At 33.6% G+C, this 25,441-nt stretch overlaps 1 protein-coding gene across 1 annotated transcript in view; it reads right to left on the reverse strand.

Annotated features, from left to right (window-relative positions):
* The window catches only part of LOC134257096 (pneumococcal serine-rich repeat protein-like), a gene marked incomplete at its 5' end in the record, with an annotated part of 115,429 nt that overhangs the window by 29,247 nt on the left and 60,741 nt on the right, over window positions 1-25,441 (reverse strand). The window contains 2 exons of the mRNA XM_062739739.1: window positions 247-372; window positions 759-1,013. Coding sequence (XP_062595723.1) covers window positions 247-372; window positions 759-1,013 — 381 coding nt within the window. The remainder of the gene's footprint in view (window positions 1-246; window positions 373-758; window positions 1,014-25,441) is intronic.

The raw sequence follows: 25,441 nt of genomic DNA on the forward strand, positions 1-25,441 counted from the left end.
TTGATATGTTCAAGCACATCTTAAATTCTACAGCATTAAAAGAAAGCATTATTCTTCAAAGGCCTGCATCAAAGGCCTTTTTTTTAAATAAACAAGAGCAAAACAAAGCTTTAATATAAGGAAAGTAAAAGACAAAGTGGACATGACAATAATTGACATCCATTTAATAATACATATCTTAGCATGTATCATGCTTAGATAAGTAAGCAAAGACAAAACTGACAAGAGCACATGAATCATGAATACCTTGGCACTGTCCAGTTGCATCCCTTTGGTAGCCAGATTTACAATCACATCTGTAGCTTCCTAGAGTGTCAAGACATACCTCTGTGTCTGTACAGTTATACAGAGACTCCGAACATTCGTCAATGTCTGCCAAAACATAAAATCACATTAGTATCAGAAAATAATAAATAAAAGTTGTCGGACATATACTATGGTAAGTAAAGAAGAAATCTGTTCTGATTCTGACTAAAACTTTACTATGCTTATATCAAAAGAACCTGTCATGATTTTTTTTTTCAATTTTCAAAATACAGTAAAACTCGGTTAGTACGAACACGGATATTGCGAATTCACGAATATAGCGAAGTTATCTTGGATCCCCAGCTATACAAATTAAGCGAATTTCTAATACGGATATAACGAATTACGGATATAGCGAAGTAATTTCATAGGTCCCAGTGACATCGTTATAACCGAGTTTTACTGTATGCTTAAAATATATGCTTGTATCAGTATACTAAGTTAAGACCTACTTTTACAATCTCCTGAGGTGTCATTCCTTTGGTAACCCGCTTTACACTGACAAACATATGACCCAGGAGTGTCCACACAATTTTCCAGTCCCCCGCATGGACCCCCATCCTGACACTCATTGATATTGGTCTCACAGTGGGTCCCTGTCCATCCCCCCTTACACTGACAGCCAAACTTTGGATCACAAGATAATGCATGCTGGGTACAGTCACATGACTGGTTACAGTTCACACCCCAATGAACAGCATCACAAGCTGCAAGATTAAATTATAAACACAAGTGATGCACATTACTTAGAATAACTAGTACACACAAAATTTTAACATATGAGAAATAACTGTAAAAAGAGCTTCATTTTTTCTGTGAAGAAGAAATTACCTGCACAGGATATTTTATCAGGCATCAGCTGGAAGCCAGGATAGCAGCTACAGGAAAAACCTCCCACTGTGTTGTTACATATATGGGGACATTTCTTTCTGGTATCCGCACACTCATTTATATCTACAGTCCAGAAATAATAGATAACCAATTTTAAAAATTTATAACATATTATAATCTATAAATTAGAACAATGTACAAATTGGATATATACCGTATAAGTGGAAATTTTAGCGAGACGCAAATTAAGCGATTTGTCCTTAAAAATTGGTATTTTACTTTTAGAGAAATGTAATTTCAGCGATTTTAAAACGCTCAGAAAAGAAGCTATTACAAATAAAGTGCAATCAATTTTTAGCAATATTCAATTTTAGCAATCTTGACACCCTCGCTAATAATGCCAAAATTAAATCTTCGCTAAGAATTCTGCCTATACGATATTGAAATATACACTCATTTTTTCAGTGCCAAAGTGCTTTTTGTTAGATCATTTAATTTGCATCTTCAAATCCATGTAAATGCATTGTGCATACCATTGCAACTTTTCCCATCTTGTGCAAGAGTATATCCCTCATCACAGTGACATTTTGGAGACCCAGATTCCAGTGTGCAGGAATGTGAACAATTGTATGCTGAACAAATGGGACTTACTGTATCTATAAAATTGAAAAAATCCAAAACCAAAAATGAAAATTTTTAAAATTTAAAAAAAAAAATTACCAGAAAATAATATTTATTCAAAATGCTCACTACCCAAGTTTCTATTTGAAAGACAAGCACCTTCTTCATTTGAAATTTTAATTTGGAGTTCTTTCAAATTAATATCTTGTTATTCAAAATGTATCATACATTCAATTTCATTTTCATTTACCACCACCATTAAAGATATGTATGCCGTGTTAAACAGTATTTTTGCACAACTGAAACCAAACAAAAATTTCTGAAGTATGATAAGCTATCAAAAATGAAGCATTCTTGCAAATGTGACGAAATATTATTCGGTATTAACAAAGTACTGGTCGGGAAAAGAACACGATATTCTCATGCATATTTATAAAGGAAATTTTAATTTGGATTTAAATGCATTTAATGCATTTATGGGTTCTATATTACACGAAAAATTCTCGGAAAGTTGATGTCCCAAGCATTTACACTTAATGCATTATGTACATTATTATCTAATTTCATGCTCATATTTGCATACAAAAAATTAACAATGATAAAAATTAAAGTTTTCCCCACTCCATTGTACAGGTCCGTTTGTTTAGAGTTTACCCGTGCTGTACTGCTAGTGAAAAGACAATTGCACGTGATTATTCCTCGGTACAAAAAGCAACCAACTCTGAGGTGTGCTCACGTATTGACAATCCCCTACTCACGTGTCTGAAGTAAAAACGTAGTAGACCATCATGCTTTTCGGTTCATTCACGAGATTGGACCATTGTTTGCTATGAGCATGCGAGACCACGTGATCATGAATATTTCAATAAGAGGCGGTTTATTATCCGATTCGGAGAGAAAATAATTTTTACCATTTCATAACTTTTAAAAGTGATGGAGTGGAATTGTCTTATTTGCCACACCGCATATATTTAATTCATTAATAGCATATATATCTTACCTGCTTGACATGTTTTGTTGTCTGAGTTCAAACTGTACCCCTCTCTGCAGTAACAAATATAACTTCCATCTGTGTTGTTACAGAGTTGCTGACATCCACTGGTTTGTTCATGACACTCATTTATATCTTAAACAACAGAATATTTAAATGTAGAATAAGTACTTATACATTTTTTTTAAACATATATTTCTCAGAATTCGAGCTTTCAATCAGTATTTTTTAAACTTCATAAAATACACAAGTTTATTTATGGATATAAAAAAAACCTGTGGTACCACCTTTTATGGTTTGATGCTGTGTTATTTATACATACCAAGACAGACCTGGTTCTGAGAGCCGTCGCTTCGATACCCTGACTTGCAGCTACAGCCAAAAGACCCCAGATCATTTGTACAAATCTGATGGTTAGAGCACTGACTGATATTGCTACATTCATCTACATCTGTTAACAAAAGTGATACATTCTCGGTTAGCTCTACTCCATATTATGCTTGTAGAAGACTAAGGAGGCTCAATACTTTATACATAAACATATTTTAAAGTATATACATGTATCCGCACTTAAATGCAATCCGAAATTACCATTCTAAGTACAAATACAAGTATGATATCTTAAAACTACAGATAATGAAATTTATTCACTTTAACATTAACTGAGTATTCCGTAACTCTGTTTTCATGTATATGTATGTGAATATGAACAAGCTATTTAATATGTCTGTTTCATACATATACCCCAGTTTGTTTGTAAACCTTCACAGTTATATATATGTATACATCAGATAAAGTTCTTGCTTAGATTTGACATACCAACACACTTCCTCTCCGTGCCGAACTGGAAGCCGGTTGGACACGCACTACACTGGAAGGCCACCCCCGTATTGCTGTGGTCCGCGGGGGAGTTGTCTGTACATGTAGAAGACTGACATGGGTTGTCATGACAACCATCCACGTCCACCGAGCAGTCAGCGCCTATAGCAATGGTATATGCATTGTAATTGTATAGATAAAAGGGAAAATCAAAAGCTTGAAAGGCTTCAATTGCGTCGAACAATTTAAGATTTCAATTTCAAAAGATTTGAAGATAAGTCAAGTGAGTGACTCTGGTAACATAGTAATAATATGAAAACTAGTTTTAACACAATTAAGTTTTGGGTCCTTGTGTCATGGTCATGGAGCAGGGTTCGAATTGACCAGACGCAGTCGGACATGTTCATGCTAAATATCAATCTAATTTCATTACAGTCAATTAAAAAAGTATGAAGGGTTTCTAAAGTTTATAAATTATTCTTTCTAATTGCCAATAACAAATTATTTTTTGACTGTTGTTATATATTATTATTAGGTCACCTGAGCCGAAGGCTCAAGTGAGCTTTTCTGATCAAAATTTATCCGTTGTCTGTCGTCGTTTAGGCGTCGTTATTCTCATAAACTTTTCACATTTTCATCATCTTCTCAAGAACCACTGGGTCAATTTTAACCAATTGTTAGAGAGTATCCTTGGGTAAAGGTACTTCAAGTTTGTTTAAATGAATTCGAAGGGCCAAGCCCTCTTCCAAGGTTAGATAATTATGAATTAATGAAAAATTAATGATAAATCTTAAAAATCTTCTTCTCCAGAACAGATGAAACTCATGTGGAAGCATCCTGGGATAGTGTAGACTCAATTTTATTCAAATCTTGACCCCCGGGGGTAGGGTGGGACCACAAAGTTTTACATGGGAATGTATAGGAAAATTCTTTTAAAAACTTTTTCTCCAGAACCAATTTGGGCCAGGAAAGATGAAACTCATGTGGAAGCAACCTCAGGTAGTGTAGAATCAAGGTTGTTCAAATGATGACCCTCTAGAATAGGGTGGGGTCACGATGGTTGATCAAAGTTTTACATAGGAATACGTAGAAAAAATCTTTTAAAAATCTTCCTCTCAAAATCAGCAAAGTCATGATTGGTGATATTAATATGGAGACATCCTCAAGAATTAAATTTCCTACCTTCATATCCAATGTTACAGATGCAAGGTGCAGTAAACTGGTTGGGTGTTGATGTTGATTTAGGGTGATCAAAGTCACAGGTCCCATTACCAGAACAGCCAGAACATTTGACAATCGTCATTGTGAGAATGTTAGAGGCAGATCCCATGTCGTCAACAGCCCAGAAACTAAAGTAAAGATATTACTCAGTTACAATATATATATATATATATATATATATATATATATATATATATATATATATATATATATATATATATATATATATATATATTATTCCACAATATTGCTAAAGAATATCACATGCAAGAGTGTAGCGAAAAGGCTTAAGCATATCATATGTCGGGTGTAGCAATGAGGCTAAAATGTATCATATATATTATATGTAAGGATGTAGCAATAAGGTTAAAGTGTATCTTGAGTACGGGTGTAGCAATAAGGTTTTGAAAGTGTATCATAAGTAAGTGTGTATCAATAAGATCAATAAGGCGTAAGTTCATATGTAAGGGTGTAGAAATGCGTCAAGATACATTTGGACAGCATCATGAAATGTATACTATCTTAATGCCCCTGTAGACGAAGTTTGGGGGGTATGTATTTTTTGTCGTGTCCGTCTGTCTGTCTGTCTCTCTGTTTGTCCGCAAAAACTTTAACCTTGCTCATAACTTTTGATTTACTGGAACTATGACTTTCATATCTCACACGTGTATTTCTTGTGACAAGATCTTTCTTTGGGTACAACCAAATTTGACCTTTTGCCCTTGTCCTTGGAGTTTGACCATTTTTACACAAAAATTCCAAATTTTACTTTGGCCATATCTTTTGAACAGTAGAAACCAGGTCATCTATACTTCATATATGTATTCTATAAGGAAAGACCTTTCAACGGATACAAACAACCTTGGCCTTTTGACCTTGAACTTGAAGATTTCTATACTTATGGAAAAACTTTAACCTTGGCTATACCTTAGAACGGTAAGGGATAGGGCTTTAATACTTCACATATGTAATCCTTGTGGGAAGTCCCCTCACTGGATTCCAAGATCTTTGACCCTTGGACCTACTTTTTTAAAAATCTAATCTTGGCCATAACTTTTCAAGGGTAAGGACTAGGGTTTCCATACTTCATATATGTATTTTTTATGGCAAGACCTTTCATTGGATATACCAATGACCTTGATCTTTTGGCCTTGGCCATGGATATTTTCATGATTATAAAAAGCTTTGGGCTACTTTCATATTTTGGAATTGTATTTCCAGTGAGTTTGCATTTAAGACAAGTATAATCTTCGTTTGATGCCATACGGGGGCATAAGTGTTTAACAAACACATTTTCTGTCTAATTTTTATATCATTTAATTTGTGTGTCTCTGTTCTGAAACGAGAAATTCTTTAATACAAAACAAGAAGCCCAGAGGCCACGTCACTCATCTGAACAATTGGCAAAGTGAAAGCAAAATTAAGTTCAGTATTTAGAAGTTTTAATATAAAAAAGGGTTCAGGGGAAGGAGAGGGGGGTATTTAAACAAACTTAAATCTATGCTACCAAAGGATGCTCTGAAATTAATATGATACCGGTATATATAGGCTCTGTTGTTTATAAGATGAATTTTTTTTATTGATATAGCCTTAATAAAACCATTATATTTCCTATAACTATGATCCACTTTAATGGCTCCTCTTTTCTCCTCGGTGATCAAGATTGATCAAATTTAAATCTACATTACCTATTTCGATGCTTTTAGATTGATAATCAAATATGGCTTTGTTGATTTTGTAAAGAATTTTAACAGTTATTTCAAATTATTCCAATGTAAAACCTTGATCACTAATTTTGGCCCCACTCTACCTCCAGGGTTCACTTGAACAAACTGGAATCTACACTACATAAGGATGCCTCCATATAAATATGAACAATCACAGATTTGCTGCACTCCAGAAGAATTATCAAGATTTTTTTCTATGTAATCCTTCTTACAACTTTGACCACTCATTATGGCCACACTCTTGTCCCAGGGGTCATGTTTTGAACAAATTTGAATTTACACTACAAGAGGATACATTCATTTAAGTATGACTAATCATGACTTTGCTGTTTTTGAGAAGAAAATTCTTAAAGATTTTTCCTATGTCATGTATTTCTAAACTTTGATACCCTGCTTAGGCCCCAACCTACCCTCAGGGGTCAAGATTTGAACAAAAATAAATCTACACTTCTAGAGGATGATTGCACATGAGTTTCATTTTTACCGGCCCAGTGGTGTTCAGGAAGAAAATTTTTTCTATATTTTCCTATGTTATACTTTGACCCCCCATTTTGTGGTCCCACCCCTAGTCCATGGGGTCATGATTTGAACAAACTTGAATCTACACTACCTGAGGATGCTTCCAAATGAGTTTCATATTTCCTGGACCAGTACGTGGTACTTTGAAGGGAAAAAGATTTTAAAATAATTTTGAACAAACTTGAATCCCCTTTGGCCTTTACCCAGGGATATTTTGTGACGAGTTTGGTTGAAATTGGTACAGCTGTTCTTGGGAAGAAGATGAAAATGTTAAAAGTTTACGACGACATCAGCAACGACAACAACAACAACGACAAACAAATTTTGATCAGAAAATCTCACTTGACCCTTTGGCTCAGGTGAGCTAATAAAACTATTTTACTTTATTTTTTTACCAAGTTTTCAGATTTAATATTATCTAGCATATTACAAGCTCTGAACACAATCTAAACAAAATAAGTAAATTTAAAAAATCCCTCTGAATCAGTAAAATCAAAAGCTAAAATTAAGGACAATAAGGTTGAACATGAATTGCTTATGTCTCATGGCATTATCTTGATTTTTCGTGGAAAAACGATGATATATTGTAATACAAAATATTTTGGACGATATATACCCATCCCTACTGGTAGGAAATCATATATCAGAAAGAGAAAAGCGAAATAGAGATGAAAAGAATTTGCTGCTTTCCACACAACACACATACGTGAAAGGGCAGGCTCAGTTTATAATAAACAAACAAAACCAAAAAAAAACAAAAAACAAAAAAAAAAACAACAACAAAAAAAAAACACACAAGTTAATGCACACAAATAATATACACCAAGTTAATGAATATCTGCAAAGATTACCTAATTTGTTGGTCATCCGTTGTAGGAAGATATGTATAAGATATGTTGACTGTACCTATTCCAGTAGAATTACCATCTGGACTAAATACAGTGATCAAATTTCCATCAGAATCAATGGCCTGTACCGCAAGTGTTAGAGGCTGTCCTATTGTAGCATTGACCAGCAGGGCTCCTGTTATTTCAGGAGCTGTGTTAGCTACAACAAGTAATATACAGCTGCTAATCACAAAATGATATGTACTTCTGACAAAAAAGTACCGTTTTGCTTAAGATTATAATACTAGATAATCTATCATATTTTAAAAGCTAAAAATAAATAAATTCAAATTAATTAACAAGAAGCCCTTGGGCTCTATCATTCACCAGATTAACTTTTTCACTGCTGTTCTTCACCTGGTTTTCCCCTTCTTCTATGTATTGTGGCTCCATGAAACCCCCGGGGGTCATGGTTATAATAATTTTGAATCTTCACTAGTACAGGATGGTTCCATAAAAGTTTCTTCTTTTCTGGCCCAGTGATTCTTGAGAAGGGTCATGATTTGAACAATTCAGAATTTACACTACTGCAGGATGCTTCTATATATCATTCAGTTTTACTGGCCTAGTGGATCTCGAGAAGATTTTTAAAAATATTTTTTCTTAATATTTTAATGCATTCCCTATTGTGGCCCCATCCTATTCCAGGGGTTATGATTTGAACAATTAAGAATCTACACTACTCCAGGATGCCGTAATAAGTTTACGCTTTTCTGTCCCAATTGATCTTGAGAATATTTTACCTATTTAATATTCTGTAATATAAAACGTTGAATCCCCATTGTGGCCCCACCCTAATCCTGTGGGTCATGATTTGAACAATTAATAATCTACACTACCCCTGGATGCTTTTACATAAGTTTCAGCTTTTCTGGCACATTTGGCTCTTTAGAAGAAGATTATTAATCATTTTCCCCTATATATTCCAACATATAACTTTGATTCCCTATTGTGGCCCCATCCTACCACCTGGGCCATGATTTGAACAATTTAGATTTTACACTACCCCTGGATGCTTATACATAATTAAATTTTGGCTTTCCTTGCAAAACGATTCTTGAGAAGATTTTTTACCGTTTCCCTAATACATGTATATCAATATCAAACTTTGATTCCCTATTGTAGCCTTATCCTACCTCTGAGGGCAATGATTTAAATAATTTACAATCTTCACTACCAAAGGATGATTTCATACCGGTATAAGTTTCAGCTATTCTGGACCAATGGATCTTGAAAAGATTTCCTTAGTTTTTTCTTTATTTTTCAATATAAAATTTGATTCCCCACTGTGGCCCCATCCTTCCCCTTGGGGTCATGTTCTGAGCAATTTAGGATCTTTCATTTAAGTTTCAGGTTTACTGGCCCAGTGAATCTAGAGAAGAATTTTTAAAGAGAATTTTCCTATATTTCTGAATGAATAACTGATTACCCACTGTCGTCACCACCCCGGTGAATCTACACTACCAAAGGATGCTTTTACAAAAGTTTCAACTTTTCTGGCCCAGTGGTTCTTGAACAGAAAATTTCATAATTAACCCACCCTATTTCTGTATTTTCTTAATTATGTCCCCTTTGTAAGGGGGAAGACAGAAACATAAACGGATTGAGGACGGACTACGGGTGATCAGAAAAACTTACTTGAGCTTTCATCTCAGGAGAGCTAAAAATTTATCATTGACAAAATTACCACACTTTAGCCATATTGTAACTAATAAGTTTATAGTGGATTTCCAGACTGATATATATACCTGCTTGTAGTTTCCTCAGTTCTAAGGCTTCAAAGATGTTCTTAGAATTCTCTGCTATAGCCTTATTATTGGTAGCAAGGTAGTCATAAAGACAGCCTGAATCCCCTTTACATGTCTCATTTGCTTTTTCAATCAACGTAGCATTGAAATCTTCTAGAAATATTGGCGAAAAACTGCTGCTTTGTAAATTTCCTCCAGCATTAGAGAATATGGAATTTGCACTATCTAGCCGCCCTGAAAAAAGTGTTAATCAAATGATTTGCTGATTCATTCCTTACCTGTTTACTATTTTTACCAATGAATTTCTGTCACAAGCAGTATATTAAAATTTTTGTGTTATTGCCCTTTTTGTCCCTTTTCAAGCAATGCTTACAAGATTCTCCAAAAGTGTAATATATTTCCTTTTCACTGGAGCGTTCTGACATCACTGTTCCATTTCTCAAGGTCAGGTCATCTGTGGGGTCATCATTGATATTTCCTAAAAGTCCTCCGTTTTTGGTCTTGATTGATAAAGTCTTGGGAATATTGATATTCAAATCCAGCATTTGGAAATTAAGTGATATTGTCAGAGCAATTTCTGAAAACCAAGTCAAAATTTTAGGAACAGCGATGGAAATGTTGTCATAAAAACAATATAGATTATCAGTTTTGAAAAGAAATAATTAATAATAACTAGTGTTTGGTATTGTTAATTGATGAGCAGGGAAAATGAAAATTCCTGACAAATACATGACTGGTTTATCTATATAATCATGAAAAAATTATTATATAACTTTTCGTTTTTAGGTAGTAATAAAATGAAAGGTATTTGCGAGGGTTGTTCGAAAAGTTCGTGGACGATGTCAATCTTCGTTATATTACTATTCGCTAGAAATTTGAAATAAGTACAATTTCGTATGTAAAAATATTTGTTTTGTTGATGTGTGAAGTTTCATTCCATTCGATTTAACAGATATCAATTTACTTCACTTTAAAATGAACATGTTTTGTACTCGCGGAGCACACTTTACGTCAATGTAACGTCAAAACATAGCGTCAAGAATTTCTAAAACAAGAAAAAAAAAACCATCCCTATACATTTCACACAGAATAATCCAATGCACACTCATATAATACTTGACATATATTTTTTTAAGAATTGCTATCGTTGTATAATTTACTTTGTTTAGGTTTTAATTTCTTTTATTAATTAACTCTGCTTTCACAGGACACGCAACTCTGAAGCGCCTGCCTTTCCCTGACGTTACAACTTTTTAACGTTTTTGTTCATATTTTTACAGTTAAACCGTAGCTTCACAGATTTTTCTCATCCGATACAGAGTCTCTGTCACTCAAATACTACCTGTACTATTAGTACACACATGTATGACACGCCAAATTCACAAAAATGAGCTAAACATAATTTCACAGTTGATAAACTAAGTTTATCGACTGTAAACTATAGTTTACAAACCGTGAACTATAGTTAACAATTCGTTAACTATAGTTTTCATCTGTAAAACTATATTTAACGGTCGTTAACTATAGTTTACGAATGCTAATCTAAGTTTATCGGTCTGTAATAAAGCGTTAACAATAGATTTTGTTGATAAACATAGATTCACGTTTGTAAACTATAATTTACAATCGTAAACTATAGTTAAGAGTTGTTAATCATAGTTTCATTTCACAAATTGTGAAACTATATTTATCAGATCGTTAACTATAGTTAACGGTTTGTAAACTATAGTTTACAAATCGTGAAACTGTATTTATCAGATAATCTATGTTTTGCAATCGCAAATGGTTGTTTTCGGTGTTAAGTATAGTTTACGGTTGTGAAACATAGATTATCCCATTAAGTATGGTTTACAGATGTAAAATATAGATTAACGTTGTTAACTATAGTTTACAACTATACTACAGTTTACAACCGATAAACCTAGTTTATCGACTGTGAAACTATGTTTTTCTCATTTTTATGAATTCGGCGTGCCATACACATGCACAACCCGCTTGTAACATATTTTCTTGATTCCTCCAGCATTTTAGAGTTTTTTCAGTGTTTTCTCCTGAGTAAATAAAACACGATATTGCATCGTTATCTGCTGCTCCGTGACGTTATAAAACGTCATTGTTTTTGTCGTTTTCAATAGGGACTACTTATCTTGTCAAGTTGATTATTTTTCAACAAAGCAAAATATAAAGCCATAATTTGGTATACGAATCGATGCAACAATTCTTAATTTGAATATCTAGGTTGTTTTTCGTTTTTGCTTCATTTTACAGAGAATATGACTACAGACACTTTAAAGTGTATTGTTTTTAAATTACTAAATTTTGACCTGCTCCGCGATCCGATTTTTGCATTTAAAAAATCTGGATAAATTTTGAATAAATCGTAAGTTTTTGGAAAAATTTAATACAGATCATTTGTATTTATTGTAAAAATATTCTACGAAATTTGGATAACATATGACGTCAAATAAAAAAGATATGTCAGTTGTCCACGAACTTTTCGAACAACCCTCGTACATTATATTCTATCATTAACTCTTCCTATCAAAAAATATGAATCAAAGAATGAAGTCCATAACAAAAATATTAACATTTGCTGTGTCTTTCTAGGAAGCCAACATTTAAATTGATTTGAGTACCATTTTTGTGTAGACTCACGCGTAGAAATAAACACAGAGAAATGTGCGCTAACGTGACGTCATTATGAGGCTACAGAGACGTTAAAAATGCAACGAAATAGGACAGCTAGAAATACAAATACCCCGGTATTGAGTATATCTTTTATGAGGAATGATCTAAGTTTTTGTGAATTATTGGTATTTGAATCACACAGGCTTGCAAGTAGGCATATTTTTCATGAAACGCCAGTGCGCTTCATAAAATATGCCTACGTGACAAGTCAGTGTGATTCACATACCAATAACTCATACAAATCTTAAAACATTCTTTGAATAAAGCTTCCAAATACTTGCACTATGTTACCTGAAGGAAAAAGAATCTGCACTGAATGACTGCTGATTTGAGATCTGGACAGCCGAAGCTTATTGTTCAATGAACATTCATAACTGGTGTCACTGTAAAACGCGTTGGTGACATCATCCCCATTACAATATACAATTATTCCTACAAAATAAATAATTACAAGTTCGGTTGACTAAAACGTGTTCCAGATATGAACAATACCTTCTCTCTAGAATAATAATTTCGGGTAGCAAGATAGTCATAAAGAATCTTATGTGCATGTCTTATTTGTCTTCTCAATCCATGTAGCATTACAGGGATATATATTCCCTTCTTCAAGTCAACAAAATTCAAACTGGTTTAATAAACAATTTAGAGAGAAAACACAGAATTTAACATATGAAAATGAAATGGTATCATGAGCTAACTTTGCAGCTTTCACTCATTTCTTTCACTATCAACAATCTCCAAGACTGTACCATTTTTTGCACGGTTGACCTCAACTTCGGCAGTGACACTGTCCTCTCCTCTTGCAGCAAAACCACTGAATATAGTGGCTTGGACATCAGCACCAGTTATACTTTGTGTTAATGCTGTACGGGATTGCAGCTCAAAAATGGTCGATCCACTAGAAATGTTTTTGACTTCAAGCATGGTGTATTCACCAAGACCATTGTATGTGTATTCCAGGCCATCTATAGTGTTTATATGTGGATCTCCATAGCTGGCTCCTATAAACAAAATAATTCAAATCACCTTCCTGTTGATCTTTATAAAGGTTGAAACATCATAAAGACTTCTCAGAATGTTGATTGTAACAATCTAAAATATTTGTATACATATAGAGCAGACAAAGCATATGTACTACCATGCATGTATTTCATCTATCCATCTTTTTTCCTAGTTTGAACATGATGAAGCATATAAAATATGTGATTGTTCCTATGAATTGAAGTAGAAAAGAACATTTAAAAGAATAGAAAGGGGTCTGGGGTTCCTCTTTTATGGAGAGTTCATGAAGGAATAGCCAAAATAACCAAGGGATTGCTATTAACCAACTATTATTCGGGGCATCTTTAATTTGTGATTAATTAGTTAAAAATCAATCTGTGACAAATTATGAAAATACTTTCTTAGTCACTAAAATAGCGACTAAGGAAGCATTTTTTACAAATACACAGGAGAATAAATGGTTTGCATTCATTGATATTAGAAAGCTAGAGAAGGTCGCAAATGACCCGTGCATTTCTCGCACGTGAATAAAAGTTGGTTTGTAGTAGATCATAAGAGACAGGGAAAGAACTATATGCGGTATATTGCATATGTTTGCCCCCACAAAAGTCAAATTTTGAAAACTTCCTGAAATGTGCTTAATTCAATAAATTGTACGAGAAATATAAGTTAACAGAAAATATTTAGTTCCAGAGCAGTGTATTCACAATTTCTGTTTTTATGACGTCACAAACTAGTCCGATTTTATATCCTTTTTCAAAAAGGACAAAATGGACAAAATTTCAACAATTTAAGCTTTAGAATTTATAGAGCGCATGTGTGTTCAGGAACAATATTGACATATTTCATTGATATTATCATTCTACACATTATATTAAAATATTAATCCTGAACACACATGCGCTCGGTGACTTTCATTTAAAATATCGACGAAATATGTACATTTTTCTGCAAAATTCATAAAAAACTGAAATTTACGTCATATCTGTGACGTCATTACGTACATATGACGTCATTACTTATGAATTTATTCAGTGCTTTGAAGTCAGCATATACTCCCCTGTTTAAGGACTTAATTAAATTTTACTCCATCAAAGTTTGATTTTGGGGGGCAAATGTTGGTTAATACCGCATATAGTTCTTTCCGACCCTCTGGTCTTAGGGACAACCCTAGAAATATATACCTCATCTCTCAAACATTAATGCAAACATGAGTAAAATAATATGAATTGTTGTATCTGTGTACATAAATCTATCTCTTTATCAACCGTGCGCTTGCGACTTCTTATTCTCATGATTTGCTATTGAAGAACCCTTTTGCGATGATAAGTACTAGCAAAAAATAAAGAATCTACAGTATAATTTTCTGATAAACTCTTAAATATTTTTAAAAATAAGAGAAACAGGTGGATGGGTAGATGTTGGTAGATATACGGTATTCAGACTGCATTACATTTTTAGCTTTACAAACCATTTTCTGGGGCCTTATAGTTCAAGCAGTTGTCTGATATTCTCTGAGCAAAAAATACATCACAGAGCCCTGCCTCAACACAGCACCAGTTGTATGGCACGGTGTCGGAGCTCTGGGATTGGGTGGGGTACACTAGAGGGTTATACAGGTAAACATAACCAGAGCCCACCACACCTGTCAACAAGGGCCCCGCAGCTGAACTGAGGCTGTAGCAACATTTCTACATTCAAAAAGACAAGCATATATACGAGGGTTGATCCAAAAGTTCATGGAATTTCTTTCTAAAATTTTATCGTGATTTGATGAAAGCAATCAACAGGCATATTCTTAATACAGAGTCATAATGCTACAATATTGGAAAATTTCACCACTTTCCAATTACCAATAAGGTCACAAGTGCTTTCTGAAAATCGATAGTTGGGAAACCCGGGGGAGACTTTGACGTTACGTCAAGTAAGATAAGTCACGTCACGTTATAGATGGATCTCGCCCAAATGTCCAATCATAATATGTAATTCTACAAAATGCTGCCTTTTTCTTCATTTTTTTCTCAAGAAAAGATTGGGTATCCTCTCGCACCAACTTATCTTCATTTTTTACTCATATTTCAAAATACTACCAATCTTTCCATATTTTGTTCCAATTTCACTAGCAATGTCAAGAACAGTACGGCAGCCGACAACGTCCATTAACGCTTTTAATTTTTCTAGGGGGATACGTACTTAAACAGAGCCTCTAAAAAGCGACCACACCTTTTATCAACGCCCATGGAAGATTTATTTTTCTTAAATTTTCTTATGCCGCTGGAAAACCAGCAACTAAATGCATTTTTCCCAAGCCTATGTCATTAATATACGCGTTTAAGATAGAGTGATCCCGGATTTTCACAAAACGTGTGATTTGACCGAAATTTGACGTTATCTAACAACTTAAAGATGAACAATAAATCATCAACTTATAAACTAAATATCCAGTAAAATCAGTAAATCATTCACACGAAGGTTTATAAAAGATCAAGCAATCGTAATAATGACATAATATTCGATTTATATACCACATAGGGCGGTTTAATTCTTATTTCACGTAATAAGAATTAAAATGATAATAAACGCGTTAATGTCTCCCCCGTATTTCCAAACAACCGTTTCTATGGCAACTGCCATAAAGTTACTATCCAAGATATTTAAAATGTTTTTTAATTTAAAATATTCATCAAGTGTCTATTATTTCATTTGTAATTTTCAACCAATTCCACTAAAAAAATAAATAAAATATGAAGAAATTCCACGAACTTTTGGATCAACCATATATATATGTATATAACATGTAAATATTTCTTTTTTAGAATTAAATTAAATATTATTATATCTGAAACCAATGATTTTATAAAGTACGTTTAAAAGTTGTCTGTGTGAATTTTAGGTCTGACTGTAAATGTGTACTAATTTAGGTTAATGATTAGTAAATGAAGCATCGACATATTACAAATAACTTTTTTATGCCTTACCCTAGTAAAGGTATATCCAGTGGGGGATTGAGCTTTGAAATAACAGCCTTGTTCTGCAGAGCTAGCAATGAATCGAGGGTCTGTCTTCACTTGGTTGATGTTACATGGACATGCTACCAGCAGTGAGTGAGCCAGGGCGACGGATTCCTGCTCCGCCTTGGCTGTGGTGATTCTCCAATTCTGGCACCTCTCCACATAGTTTATGGCAGAACTTGAACAAGTGTCCAGCTTATAAACCCACAACCCTTTGGTATTTTTAGCTGTAAAGGTTATGAAGATAAATAAGAAAGTTGATCAAAACTGACTATATTATACTTTATAAGTACATCGACAAAATCAGAAATCAATTTCAGGACAAAACAATGAACAGTCTGAAATTTTTAATTTTCATATGTAGCAATAAGAATTGAAAACCCTTTTATAAACTGAGCATTAATTGTCGATCAATTTATCTTAGCAACTTTATTTTACCATTATCACCACTGTTGATGACTTCATCATATATGGCATTGGTGAGGGACCCTGGATGGTTGAAGATGCTACTGGGGGAATTTCCACATTTGTAACCCAGCATTGCTGGCTTAGGAGGCAGAAAGTTCATGGTTTTGAATAAGTATGCTGCGTACGTTGTCACTCCATCACTTGTCAACAAGAGTTGAAAGGTAGCATTCTGGTTATGGAAAAAATCACTATAAGTAGACACTTAACATAACTACAGGCCTATTGGCCACATCACTCTCAATTTGGCCAGGGGAAAAAAGCCTAAACAAGTTCAGCATTGAAAGGATTAACTTTCAATCCTACTCAATGAGAGGAGGAGGCTACGCTTTGAACAAACTTGAATTGACACAAACTAGTGATGCTTGAATATTTCTATGACTAACTGTTCAACTTTGAACTTACGTTGTAGTCCAATCACTCTATCCTCCAACCCCTGCCCATCCCCCATGGGTGGGGGTCATAAATTGATTAAGTCTAAATCTATATTATCTGGGATGCTTCCATATAAATATGACCAGCCATGGCTTTGCTGTTTTCGAGAAGAAATTGAATAATTTTTCCTGTATATTCCTATGATATATTCCTAGGATTTGCACAAACATGAATCTACACTACCTGAAGATTCTTTCATATATATGCCCTATATATATACATATATATATATATATATATATATATATATATAGAAAGCACAAAGAAATTCACTTTTACTTGTGGTCCCAGGAAACCTTACCCCTTGGGGTCATGATTTGCACAAACATGAATCTACACTACGTTGTAATGAAATTAATTATTATTCTTTCATATATATATGAAGAAATATTGATATAGAAAGCACAAAGAAATTCACCAATCACGGCTGTGCTGTTCTAGAAAAGCGCGAAGATTTTAAAAGATTTTTCCGATGGAATATATTACACGGTCATTGAGAATAGAAGTCAGAACAGTTATTTGGACATTAGTTTTAACAGAGGATTGTTACCAATTATTGGTAGTGGGTATCCATGTAAAAGTGAATTTCTTTGTGCTTTCTATATCAATATTTCTTCACTTAGGGCAGTTATATTAGTTTAAGAGTTGTTGTAAAATGTGCTTTATATATATATATATATATTAGGGATGTCAACGAATATTCGAATATTCATTCGATGAGTTGATATTCGAATATAAATTCATGATTCGAATATTCGGATTTTAAGTATACAAGCATCAAAAAGAGAGAAAAAATCTGGCAGAAACTGAAGTTTTATCATAAATTGAATTAAATTCTCATCGTTGACCAATAATAAGATTTTATTTAAAACAAAATTAAGAGATGCTCCTCTTAGATTACCTTAAAGGTGTGAAGAGTGTGTCTATTAAAATAATATAAATATTCACTTGATCATTTAATAAGAGGTATAACAGTGTCCAGTACTTAGAATTAGTTTGTATTGTTGAAAGGACACATTTTTGTTTATGTATACATGTACATCATTTAAAATCATTATCAGGAAATTAATTAGCGAAAAGTAATTGCTTTTAATGTTTCTCCATTAGATAATTGTTCTGTGTTGTATAAATCTGTAGGGTTATCAATGAACACTTTGGTAAGATGATTAATTAATCTGGAACTTATTAAAAGAATCTTTTGAATTTTCGGGAGGAATTTTTTTTATTACATTTTGGATATAAACTCTTCATATATTCTGAAAAATATTTTAAGAATATAATTACAGTGCATTTTCAAAAATCTACATGAAATTTTACTCCAAAATAATGACATAAAACGTGTATTGCTTGACAAAAGAGTGAAAATATATACATAAACTATAATGCAAGATTTATTTATTTTATCGAATATTCGAATATATTCGAATACTACTATCGAATATTCGAATATCAATTATTGACAATTTTGACATCCCTAATATATATATATATATATGGCCAATCACGGCTGTGCTGTTCTAGAAAAGAAGATTTTAAAAGATTTTTCCAATATATTCCTATGTCAAACTTTAATTAATCCTAATTTCTGTACAAGGATGAGAATTTAAAACTGTTAACAGATGGACACTTAGACAGACAAAATATGATCAGAAGAGCTCACTTGAGCTTTCAGCTGAGGAGAGTTTATAAAAGGGGAACTAAAAACTATCTTTAATTAATCTGAATTTCTATAGAAGGATATGGAGATAACGAACAGTATTTAATCTCAAATTCAATCTCAAGGGACACTTTATTAAGTTAACAATAGAGAAAATGTTTTAAGTAGGATAAAGTCCTCAAACTGTCCATTCTGTGAGAGTCTCATAATGAGCCTGATGAGGTTTTCAATAGTTGCTACCTGTAGAGCATGATCCCGTGCAGGAGATTGTACCACATTTTCCCAAGTGACAACAAGTGCCGTGTTCGGCTCAAAGGATCCAGCTACACTGCTATCTCGGAAGTTTTCCATAACTAATGACTTTGCTTTGGACAATATGTTGGAGACATCTGCAATTCCAAATTTGTTGTACAGCTGATACCAGATTTTCGAATCCGTATTTAAGTCAACATCTGACCATAATGGTGCCACCATTTTCTGTGGATCATTGTTTGATTTAAGGGTGGCTGGATTAGGACTTTCATAGCTCGAATCAAATGTTATGTATCCATTGGTATATATCTGAAAAGAGCTGGAATATATTAATACATTTCATGATTTGTACTAGACCAAATTTAAGAGAATGTTCGGTTGCTTTCTCCCGGCTCGGTCGGAAATAACTGGGTCGGTAGGAAGGTGAGAATTTTCTTTTATTCAATTTCAATGCTAGTTTTTAAAATCAATTTATCATATTTTGCAAAGAGTAAAAAAAATGCTTCATGGAGGCAAAATAAGTCTTGAGTCGGGCCATTTTCAGTCAGTCAGTTGAGAAAGGGCAACCAAACAATGTCCATTCTTTTTTTTAAAATTTGTTAATTTTAAATGTCCATTTTATATTTTATATTACATTTTATATTATAAGCATTTCAAATTCAAATGTCCAATTTTTTAAACATAATCCTTACATAATTTAATTGATAATATCAGATAAACATGCACACCAAGCAAATAAATTCTCTACTATCTTTATCAAAAGCGATCCTGGTAGTACGAATCCTTAAATGTATCAGCCATGCAAGTTTGATCAACATTGGGCTAATAGTGATTTGCTCCAAAAAACATTAACCTGCTCCAAAACATTAACTTGGTCATTCATTTGTTGAAATTGCAGCATCTGAAACTTTATCTGGTACTATGAAACCCGCTAGAAGCATCTTTCATGTTGCCAGGTTGATCTAAGGCAGAGAAGTACTTAATGAAAACTGCATCAAAAACTTTCATTTAGGATGCCGACGCCAACGATATCACATAAACCTAGTCAGGAGTAATTTTTAATTGAAATAATCACCTCTACTGGCCAATTTCCGAATGGGTATATTTGTTCTGATTGCAATGAACAACTGATTTGGAGGACAATTACCTCTACCCAAGAAGGAAGATCCTTAATTTGTTTAACACACTCATTTCAATCCTTTAAAGGACTTATCACATGTTCCTGAATTATTTGAAATAAGAGGCCCACGTGCCTTATAGATCAATTGAGCATCATATCACAACTTTCAAACGATTGAATTTGGTTCGTGTTTTAAACCAGAGGCCATGAAATTAACAATTTTAAAAAGAGGCACCACTGTTTATCATAACTAGACACTTAGTATGCTTACTACTTAATACTTAATACCCAGAAGTAGATCATGATAGCAAAGAGAAAATTCATTAATTTAATTTCAGACTATGTAACCAAATCAAAAGCCTTTTACAATCCTTATAACAGCTGAATAAGCACAGTTTATAAATTTTGAGTTTTCACAGTGGAATTTTGCAAAAAGTTAGATATACTACATACCATTCTAGCAATTTTATACTTGGAGGCTTGATATAAAATGTCAATAATAGGTTTTTCTTTCATGTACATGACATTGAGTATTAAATATATAATGATATATCACAATATTGTAATCTACATTGATCATAACTAAGACGATAAAGTGCAAAATGTTTTTCATTTTCAATAAAAAAATTACAAGAATGACATACACCTTTTTCTCTAAGAATAGGTGACCTTAAGACGTGTCTCCCTATTTCAATAACTGAATATGTAGTGTACGAGTACAATCTTAGTTTTGTTATGATTGTTCTTTCAGATTTCTTCAATGGTAATATGTAGAAATAGTATAAGTTTAAGGTTTGTAAGTTATATTCATTTAAATCAATGCTATTACTATAAAAGGTTAATTTTCCAGAATCTGGTTTAGATATGTTCTTTAATTCTTCACTGATTTTGTTATTATAATGTTCCTTTAATTCATATCTTAAAGTTTTTCTGTCGTAGAGTATAAATTCAGTTTTCTTTGCAAATAAAAAATCTTGACCCCTGTGTTTCATATCTTTTAAATGTAGACACCACTATTAAATTGCTTTTTATATATGCTCAATCCTTCACAAAAATGAAACATATTTTCATAACACATATAAAAAAGTGGTAATTTTCTCAACTCATAGAAAATTGTAGTTAATTACAATTTCAAATAGAGAGCAGTCATGTGACCCCGTGAAATCAAAGGCAATCTGTTTACACAATCAGGACAAAATTGTTTGAGTTGTATTATATCCTGTAGGTCATGTATCGATGTTAAAATGAGACTGATAGTTCAAAGAACACCGTGATGCACAGACTAGTATTTTCAACTTAATTAATAATAAAGTTTTATCATTCCTTACTTTAGTTACGGGGGGATGCACGGATAAATAGGTAGTTGACGTCAGATTCATATAAAAATAAATTCCACCATATGACATGCCACAGGTACTTGTGGACAGGAACACCCCCCACCCCACCCCACACCCTCAACTTAACCCCAGGGCTTATTGGACATTTTTTTCACAAATCATATTTATAACACTTACGTTTTCATTATATGTGCCATAGGAATAAATCGTAACAATCCCAAAATAATCGTTCCACAAAAAAAAAAAAAAAAAAAAAAAAAACTCAGATGAAAATTTATTATGCATGGTAAATAACTGAATTTAATATCCCCTTCGATTAAAAAAAACCCTGTCTCTTCCTGATTTTCTCCTATGATCCCCTGTCGTTGTCCCTGACTACCCTATCCACTCCCTGTCGTCCCCTATCGTTGTCCTACTTCCTGTCGTCCCCTGACACTCTCTAATCTCCCTGTCCACTCCTTGTCACCCTCTGTCGTTGTTCCTGACTACCCTGACCTACCCCTGTCGTTCCCAGACATTTATTTGGGCCAAGTAAAGGAGTTTAAAATATATTCTTGTTGCAAATTAAGAGTGAAAAATGCTATAGTCTTGAAAACTCTAAAGGTTTTGTTTGAAAATATAGACATAGTAATAAGTTATCACATTTTTAAATGCCTTATCTTAATCTTCTGCAGTATAGTTTGTATGATTTGTACAGATTTTTAAGTTTGATAGCATTTCGGGGAAAAATACGGCGAAGAAATGCATTGATTCTTAAGAAGAAATAAATTCCTAGTTTATTGCATCTTGTGAAGCTAGACGGCATATAATTATACTTTATGTACTTTATAAACCTTTTTTTTTACCTTTTCATTTAATTATTGATCTACTTTGAAATATCTTTGAGTGTAGCATTGTTCATGTGGAAGAACTAGATTTAAATATTCGGGTATAAATTATCAAATCTATGCACTAGCTGTATATATTTGTTTTCTAGGGAATTAACTAAATAAATTGAATGAAAATAACGATCATACTGTATACAAATACCTTAATAAAATAAACGAATTAGTAATAAATAAGAATTAATAAATAATCTAATAATTTATTTTATTGGTTTATTCTGTTATATTTTCAAATGGACTGACATAAATAAATAAAATAAAATAAAATAAAAAGATAAAATAAATTATAAAAATAAATAAATAAATAATAAGATTTTCAATTTATTTATCTATTTTTGAAACATGTATTATTCGAATATTATTTAGTTGTTTCAATGGGTAAGTTTCATCATTAAATTCCAAACGCAAAAACATGTCAGGCTATACCATGCATGTAACGGCTTGTTCATATACCTTGATTTTACATATAAGCAGATGTTTCATATTCCAAAATTATACTTTCATGTAAATTATTTGAATCTGATTCGTCGAGAAACACTTGTTTAAAAACATTGTCATAGCTTCAAATTTTGTTCGTATACAAATCTATACGAAAAGTGTAACATTTTTAATCTTTTGTTGCGTGGGCATAACAAATAGATGTTTAACCGCTGAGTGAGATGTTGGACCGGTTACGTCACATAATTGGCAGAGCTTAATCTCATTTTCATTTTTTGGTGTTCAAAAGTGACGGACCTAATGTTACATCACGGAAGACAATACAAAACACATATATGTCAAAAATAAATAAATAACTGAAATGAAAGGTTTAACAAACATTTATTGACTGTGTTCTCCGGCAAAATGCGTTTTGTCGACCCTCGAACAAAACTGTCTGCCTGAGGCCGTTTGGTTCTTGGGTCCGACAAACGTATGTTGCCCTCAAACTCAGTCAATAAACGTATACATTGTACTATTACCCGCTGAATAATAAAGCCACGCCTTCCAGCGTAGCAAAAGTTAGCATTACTTGACGGCGGGTGTTATCAAAAAAATAGTGACTGTTTAACATTCAGTATAATATAATAAATATTGCATGTAATTAAGTGTAACATTAAAAAAATTCACTCGGCTGCGCCTCGGTTGACAATGGTTTTCTGGGGGTGAAATTTTCAATGTTTATAATCAACTACATGCAATAAATATTTTATTTTAGTATTATACTGAATGTTTATACAAATACACAGTACAGTGAACGTTGCACGCATAACTTCTGCGCAGTCAAATCATACCAAAAGTATCAATGTAAGTTTATAGCTTTGATTTATTTTTTACTTATGAGCTCTTAGATCAATAATTATTCTGAACTGATCAAAATTCGGAACTGACCAAACGACTGTATATACAATTAATAGCTCTGCAGAATCTAGAAGGTGGTCCGGACCTTTGAACCCCCCCCCCCCCCAGATTCGTGCATGTATTTTCATTGATACATACATAAATTCTGTTGGAAACTACGCAATCACACATGAATCCTACTGGGTTTTCGAGGACAGCAACCACAAGGTCGTCACCCGCCCCACCTTCTGAGTCTCCAGCCGCGGATCCAAAAGACAGTAACGTAGTAGAATCTGTATAATAACATTGATTCATGTTTTAAATAAAATATCAATAAAACTGACAAAAACATTCTATTTTATACAAATATATATGAAAAAAGTCTAACATTTCTAATGATTTGCTGAGCCGGCATACCAAATAGATGTTTGATTGCTAAGTGAGCTGTTGGGCCTGTCGATTAGAGAGAGAGAAGGAGAGTTTTCAAGCAAAAAAAACTCGCTTTTTGTTATTTCTATAGAAAATTGCTTCTATGCAAATATATATGAAAAGAGTCTAACATTTCAAATGATTTGCTGAGCGGGCATAACAAGTAGATGTTTGATTGCTAGGTGAGCTGTTGGAACTGCCGATGAGATGACGGAACGCTAACGTCACACAATGGACGGAGATTAATCTCATGTGTATTCCTTTCTGTTTAAAAGTGACTGACCTGAGGTATACATCACGGAAGACAGTACAAAGTACATGTGTGTTAAAAAAGTATTTAAATAAAAGATATTAAAAACATGCGTTTTGTAGACCATTGAACAAAACTATCTTCCTTCGGCGTCAAGGCCTGAGGCAAACAGATTAGCCGATGGGCCAGATAAAACGCACGCATTGGCCTAAAACTCAGTCAATAAATATGTATTATAGCAAATAACAGCATTAAAATAAAAAAATTACCTGCTATAGATACAGTAGTTGTGGGTCCAAAAGTTGTACTGAGAGTTGTTGAAACAACTGTGGTGCTTTCTGTAGCTGAAGTGACTTCAGCGGTAGTGCTGCTGAAAGTGGAGGACTCCATGCTGACTGGTGTTGAGTTTCTTGTGTCTGCAACTGTGGATGTACTTGTAGCTTCAGTTGTAGAGGTGCTGGCTTCACTTGTGCTGCTTACAGTTGTTGAAGCAGCTGTGGTACTTTCTGTAGCTGTTGTGCTGGCTTCAGTACTGCCTGTTGTTGCGCTGGTTTCACTTGTGGTGCTAGGTTCTGTACTTGTTGAAGTGACTTCAGCGGTAGTGCTGCTGAAAGTGGAGGACACCGTGCTCACTGGTGTTGAGGTTGTTCTGTCTGCAACTGTAGATGTACTTGCTTCAGTTGTAGAGGTGCTGGCTTCACTTGTGCTGCTTACAGTTGTTGAAGCAGCTGTGGTGCTCTCTGTAGCTGTTGTGCTGGCTTCAGTACTGCCTGTTGTTGCGCTGGTTTCACTTGTGGTGCTAGGTTCTGTACTTGTTGAAGTGACTTCAGCGGTAGTGCTACTGAAAGTGGAGGACTCCGTGTTGACTGGTGTTGAGGTTGTTCTGTCTGCAACTGTAGATGTACTTGCTTCAGTTGTAGAGGT

This window comes from Saccostrea cucullata, unplaced genomic scaffold (genome assembly GCF_032062105.1).
Source record: "Saccostrea cucullata isolate Sc308-1 unplaced genomic scaffold, CSIRO_AGI_Scuc_v1 ctg14, whole genome shotgun sequence".
Taxonomy (NCBI): domain Eukaryota; kingdom Metazoa; phylum Mollusca; class Bivalvia; order Ostreida; family Ostreidae; genus Saccostrea; species Saccostrea cuccullata.